General features: G+C 55.5%; 1 protein-coding gene across 1 annotated transcript in view; it reads right to left on the bottom strand.

Annotated features, from left to right (window-relative positions):
* Window positions 1–6667, bottom strand: part of RCC2 (regulator of chromosome condensation 2) — a 33189-nt gene that overhangs the window by 8502 nt on the left and 18020 nt on the right. Inside the window, exons 3-6 of the mRNA XM_013005306.3 lie at window positions 4522–4665; window positions 2268–2399; window positions 1881–1969; window positions 421–535 (exon numbers count right to left, since the gene is read on the bottom strand). Coding sequence (XP_012860760.1) covers window positions 421–535; window positions 1881–1969; window positions 2268–2399; window positions 4522–4665 — 480 coding nt within the window. The remainder of the gene's footprint in view (window positions 1–420; window positions 536–1880; window positions 1970–2267; window positions 2400–4521; window positions 4666–6667) is intronic.

The following is a 6667-nucleotide window of genomic DNA, read 5'->3' as shown; positions in this document are numbered from 1 at the left end:
GGACCGAAAATCGAGAGGGAGCCCGTCACTTAGCCACAGGACAGCTCCTCACGCAAGGCCCCAAAAATAACCGCCCAGGGATTTTTTCCACCTTTGACAAAGGCAAATCTTTAAATGTGCAGCTGAATGGATGTGGCTTGTTTTTTTAAAAAAAATTTTAACACGACTTTGAAATCCTTTCGTGTAAATGAATTCACAAATGAGAGAAAAGAAGCCTTTGTCAGACTCCAGGCCGACTTTTTTCCCACAGAGGCAAGTCATTGTAAGCGGCTCCACAACCTGCTGTTCCCCCAGACGTGGGCCCGCTTAATGGATAAAGGCCATTATCTGAGATCAATTGCCCACACTTGTACCATGTCCATCCTGGGTCCTGGTTGCAGACACAGTTAGATTACAGAGCTTTCAGAGAGACTTCCATACCCAGCTGGCCGTACTCAGGGCACCCGAAGGAATAGAGGTTCCCCTTGCAGTCCATGATCATACTGAATTCGGCCCCACAGGCCATTTTGGTAATTGGCTGACCGTTGTACATTATCTGAAAAGACAAAACAGCAGACTTTCAGACATGTTTTTCTTAAAAAGACTAAAAAATAAAATAAAATAATAAAATTAAATTAAAATTTAAAAAAAGAAAAAGATTGCCAAACACTGCTCTCTGCAGGTTGGCATCAAGCAATCACTAGGCTACAAAAGCAAACGTAATGGACTCACCAATTCGTAATGTAAAAAGCCCGGAGGAGCTTTTCTCAAACATGAGGCTGGGGAAATGGATGAGGAATCCACCCCCAACACCCCTACCTTTCGGCACAGGGCAAAGTTCAAAGGCAGGTTAGGCTCAGGAGGGCCGTCTTTGGAGCCCTCCAGACACCCAGCGCTGTGCCTGGCATGGACGTCACTGGGTGCTTCCACAAGGCCAGCCCCATTGACCCGTCTTCTAGAAAACCGACACTTATCCCCCCAGTGCCCATGTGAGCCCCTCGCTCCCACGTCACCCACGCCTGGCTTTAGAAGGGTAAGCAATTGCCAGTGACACTGTCAGCCGGGAGAATTAACTGTTGTACTTTCTCTTTACTACTGCAGAGATACTCAGCCAATTAGTCTAATTGAAGGTGTGAGCAAGAAATAAAGCGGTTCAAAATTAAGGAGCAAGAGAGAAGACAGGGAAGGCCCTGAATAATTTAACACAGGAGCAGGAAACAGACCAAGAGAGTACATTTGAAACTTGCGACTGCAAACTACTCAGCCTAGGGGAGTACCGGACATGGCCCGAGGGACCGGAGGCCAGCAGGACACCAGGTAGCAAGCAGAGAGCAGAGATGAGAGCCGGGCTCCGGGGCCACATACTTGACGGCTTGCTCTACTCTGGAAAAATCACAGATGCCCCCACAACTCCGCAAGCTGCCGGCAAATGGGTCACCAGGCCCCAAGCCCCACCCCTCCCGCCTTGTGGCAGCTGTTCATGTTGTGGGTATGAACCCCACCCCTGCAACAGACTAAGCCGCCTTTCTCGATTCTATCCTTGCTCTGGGCACCCAGTAGGCGATTTGTGTTCAAGGTCGAAACTCACAATCCTTGCGGATGAAGACAAATCCCATGCACGGACACTGTCCTCTCTCTCTCTCTGAGAAACGGGCTCATCAGGTTTAAATCAAGGCTGCGAAAACCCCCTTCCCATTTGGAAAGCATCCCTGGTTCCAGGATGTTTCCCAACCGTGACCACAAACAGAGCCTGTGCTGAACACTCGGCTGAACAGCTCTCCTCAGCCACCTCGACCCTGTTTTGACAAGGGGTCAATGAACTGGGAGGATGGAGGGGGGTCTGCAGCCCCACCCGAGACCCTAACAGAGCCAGCGAGGCTCCCCAGAGAGGCAGACATTACCTGTGCGGGGCTCGGCACCGCATCTGTCTGATTGCCCAGGCCCAGCTGCCCCATCTTGTTCTCGCCAAAAGCAAACACGGAGCCCGTTTCTGGGAGGAAGAAACAACAGGAAAGGAAGAATTACCAGGCTGAACATTTTGAACTAGACTTAACCCACAGTTGCCTTGCCAGGAAGCGTGGCCACAAGAGACTGTGCCCAAAGGCAGTGGAAAGGCTGGCCCTTCGAGGAAGTCTGGGGCGGAGAAAGCCTGCCCCTGGTCTCCCTGTGCCCTAGGTTAACTCTCCAGACACCTCCAAAAACCACCCTCTTGTGACTCCCGCTTCCTGGGTGAACCTCTGCTCTCCTGCCAAACTGAGAAGGTGCCCCGGTGACCGCTCCAGGCCTACCTGTCAAGGCCAGGGTGTGGTTGCGCCCACAGGCAGCAGACACAATCACTTCGTGGCTGAGAGCCTCGATGAGCTTGGGGGCTTCCACTCTCTTGGTGTCGCCATGGCCCAGCTGCCCCTTCTCGTTCCGACCTGCAGGGTGTGAGGCACATGAAGGCCAGGAAGAGCGCGGGGACAGAGCAGCCTGGCCAGGGAGCCCCGCTCTCCAGCCAACACCACGCTGGCTGTCAGGACTCGGCGGTGGAAGGCGGCCCCAACCTCTCGGTCATTGGCAGCCTCCTGAGGCCGGCCTGGTCGGGTGACAGGGTAAGGGACATGGGCTGTCCCTAGAGGCGGCCTCTGCAGGCAGCCTGCCAGCAGCAGCCACCTACTTCACCTCCTCTGACCCCCCCTTTCTGGGTCAGCGGTCACACATGCACCTGCTGCACGCGGACAAGTGCGCAGTTTGACATGGTGGCATTCATGCACAGGCGGTGCGTGGGGAACGTGGGGACACACACAGCTTGCTCCTCCTCGCTTCTCACAGTATCTGACAGACGACTCCCCCACGCCCTTCCCCCCCTGGGAGGTATTTTAAGACAACCATCTTCAACACCTGCCTCACAAGGGTTCATTTACCCGGCTCCTCGGGGCATCTACCCTGGGCCACTGTGTTCCTGCTGCCATTTCTCCACCAGAAAAGGGTGCGCACAGAGCCGAGCCAGCCCCCTTCCCCAACCCCAGCCCTTCACCACAAAGCCCTGTTCTGAGCAGACCCCTCTGCCAACAGCGCCCACCCTCCGCCTCCGGCAGATGGGATACTCCCTCTAGCACAGCTCCCTGGTCCCCAGGCAGGCATGGCAAGCAGGGGCCTGCAGGGAGGGCTGGAGGGAGGTCCCTGGGAATGCCTGACAGTACTCCAACACCGACAGTCCCCAAACAGAACTCTGCCAAGGGTCACTCCCAAAGTCCCCCAAGTGAAACCCAACGCTTTGGGGAGAGTTAAGGTGATTCTACCGAATCAAAAGCATTGGACCGATTCTGCAGGGAGAGACCCCAGACCTCCCCAACAGTGAACTATCCCCCAGAGCAATGTTGAGCGCAGAGCCCCAGGGGTGAGCCCATAAGGAAGAGCAGCCTCCCACGACAGGAGGGAGAGCACCTCCCAGGAGTACGCTGATGAAAGGAGGGCCAGCTGACAGGCCAGGCCAGGCTGGCCCCCTTGGGGCGCGCACATCTGCTTAGGGCAGGTCACATCTGCCAGCCCCGGGGGGGCGATCCCTGCCCCCGGGGTCAGCACATGGACGTTTTTTAGCAACACCACGTAAGTGAAATTCAGTGGAGATGAGAAATGGGTTATTTTCAATTTGGGAACTCGGACACAAAATGCAGCACAGGTGTCGGAAGAGATGCTGGGGTGCTGCTTTGGAAGGAGGGCTCACTCGCGCCAATCCCCAGAAAACAAAACGTACTCGGCAAGGTCAGCACCGAGAGACGACAGTGGAAATCTGGGCCAAACTTGTCAAGTTTTTCTTCTCTCTCTCTCTCAACAGAATTACAAAATTAGCAAAGTGCAAGGAAGACAACAGATGTTAATATATTTGGACTTTGGTACATCAGCTCAGAAAATTACCAAAAAAACAGTTCAAGCAGACGGGAATAAACGGCAGTTATATGGACTAACAGCCAGCCAAAGGCCCAGAAACAAAGGGTGGGGACAGGAGCCAATCCCCGCAGCGGGGAGACGGGTCCAGGGGCTACCGGAGGGCTTGGTTTGCTAAAGTGAGCCTGAGTGGCAGTGCCCGTATCGGTCATCTGGAAGAGGAAGCAGGCGTGCTACTCGAGCCTCTGCAGAGGCCCTGCCAGGGGGAGGAGGACGGGGAGAATCAGACAAGCCCACTTGGACCTCGGCGACACTCTCCGGGAGCAGAGCAGACGGAGTTGTGAGCCTGCATGTGGTGTGGCATGCGGTAGCAGCTTTGTACAAGCCAGCAGCACTTCAGGGTTTTAGGCCGCCAGGTCATGAAACGGAGACAGCATGCCTGAAACAGCAACTCTGGTGCAGGCACCTCGGATCCGGAATCGGTGAAGGTTGCTTGAAGAGGAGGACTCGGAGAAGTGGGGCGCTATGTGCAGGAGACTGGAGGGGGTGTGGTGGGGGTGGGGGTGAGAAGAGGTCATGGGGACAGGGGCGCTGCCTTAGGAAGGCGCTGTCCTCTTCCCAGGCAGAAACCCTGCAGGGCAGGGCAGAGCCGCAGCCCAGCTCAGTACTCACCCCAGCTCCACAGCTTCCCTTCCGTGGTGATGAGGAGACTGTGGGCGGCACAGGACCCCGAAACCACCGTCCGCACCCGGACCCCTGACAGGCACCCATACCGATGGGGTCCCCACAAATTCTGACCTAGATTGCGGTAAGCAGCTGCAGAGAGAAAGGGAACACGTCACATACCCCAGGAGCAGCGCCGGCGGCCGAGGACAGGGGCCCCCAAGGGCAAGGATGTCGCTGCAGCCTCACGGGACACCTGCTATTTACTGAGCCTCCAACACCAACATCCCTGGGCCCTGCAGGTGCTGACCCGGGGACCTTCTCACCACCCCCAGGATAGTTCTGGTGTTCCTCACCGCCCCCCGACCCCCCACACACACACACACACCAATGACTCCTAACAGCCCCACCTGGAGGGCACCCTCTGCAGCCAGGATGCGCTTTCTGAGCTGTGACCGGATGTCTCTAGGCACCAACCTACCTGCCAGTCCCCTAGCCGGCTCGAGCTCCTGATGGCTAGTCACTTTCCAAGAATCCCACTGTGCCCTTGGTTAATTCCTGGTCCCTTACATCCGGTTCCATTCACTATCACAGCCAAGCAAAAATCCTGCCAGGCCTAGTCCTTCTAACACAAGGGCTGCCTGAGGCAGGGGCCACTCAACGAGGGGCTGGAGGTTTTGTCTCTGCTTCCTCAGAATGCCCTTCCCGGTCTCTGACTTTCTCTCAAAGCTCAACCAGGAATCTCTTGTGGAGAGCCCCATGGCCCACAAGGGACTTAGAAACCTTCCCTTTGCACCGGGCACTTGCCCCTCAGCCAAAGGTCTCATCAGAGTGCACTCACAGGCTGCCATTCACAGCTGGTAGGAAGCCACCAAGCCCAGCACCCACTCCTGTTAGCGGCGCTGTGGAAGGGAAGAGCCTGTGACCACCTTCTAAAGACCCTGCCTCATTAACAGAGGAGGGAGCCGCCCTCATGGTGTAGGGGTTACAAGTTGAGCTACTAACTGCAAGGTCAATAGTTGGAGACCATCAGCCACTCTTTGGGAGAAAGATGAGGCTTTGAATTTCTGTCAACAATCTCGGAACCCCACAGGGGGAGTCCTACCCTGTCCTATATACAGGGTGGCTCTGAGTCCGCATCTACTCAATGAAAAGTGTCTCCTATTTTGGTATTAACAGGGACATGGCCAGCGCCTGGCATCTTCCACGTAATAGTTTCAATCTGAGACGCTCCAGCACAGAAGTCTAGGCGTGTTCCCAGATCTGTGGGGCTATTTTGAAATGCCTGCAGCTACCAAATCAACGTCGTCAGACTGCTGGCGCTGCAGGAACCAAGCGAAAGGCTAGGAGTTCTACTCCACTTCCTAGGCGTCCAGAGCTAACACCCCAAGACTCTCAATGACTTATAAGGGAGTCATTCTCAGAAAGAGGGCCAGCCCTTCAAATATGGCACTGAAAACCGGCATTATCTTTCCATTTGAAGTCCCAATGAGCATCAAGTCTCCGTGCCTGAAGACACTTCAAGATGGAAAGTCTGGCCGGCAATTTCCAGAAGGAAAGAGGAGCCCCAGACAGCAGCCCCTGCAGCTTGCACTAACGTCTGCGGAGAAACCCAAGGACTGCTTATCACAGGGCAGCACCGGCAGACAGGCCTGCTCCAGGCCCCTAGTGCTAACCCAATGCACAGCAAGGGGAGGGAGGGGAGGTCCCCCAAAGACCGCCTCTCATTGATGTGCCAAAGCACCAGCCCCTTCTGAGCAGTGACTGCAGCACAGCCAGGTGCAGCCGGCTCCAGCAAGGTCTCCCCACTGCTGACTTTGCCGAAGACGCCCCTGCCTACCCCTCTCGTCGCCCAGCAGCCGTGCGGTCAGATGGGCTCCCCGGCCATGACACTGGGGCTAGGGAGAGATCCTCCTCCCAGTGTGACCCCTCCCACCCCTTTACAGCTGGCAGGGAGGATCAGGTTACGTTAGGGTCAGGGCCTAAGATTATGTAAAAATAGCTTTTAAAAAAGGGAATACAGGAAAATTCATCTGGAAGGGGAAAAATCACGGAGGCAAAGGCAGAGATGGGGAAAGACTGGAACAAGCCTCATAATCAGGGCCAATCTGTTCAACTTGAACATGAGGATCCGAGACTTCTGTGTTCCAGGGGG

The sequence above is a fragment of the Echinops telfairi genome, unplaced genomic scaffold (assembly GCF_000313985.2).
Source record: "Echinops telfairi isolate 266 unplaced genomic scaffold, ASM31398v2 ScPeMD7_7457;HRSCAF=8495, whole genome shotgun sequence".
NCBI classification, from domain to species: domain Eukaryota; kingdom Metazoa; phylum Chordata; class Mammalia; order Afrosoricida; family Tenrecidae; genus Echinops; species Echinops telfairi.
Note: the sequence above shows the minus strand (reverse complement) of the source record. Positions and strands in the feature narration are given on the sequence as shown.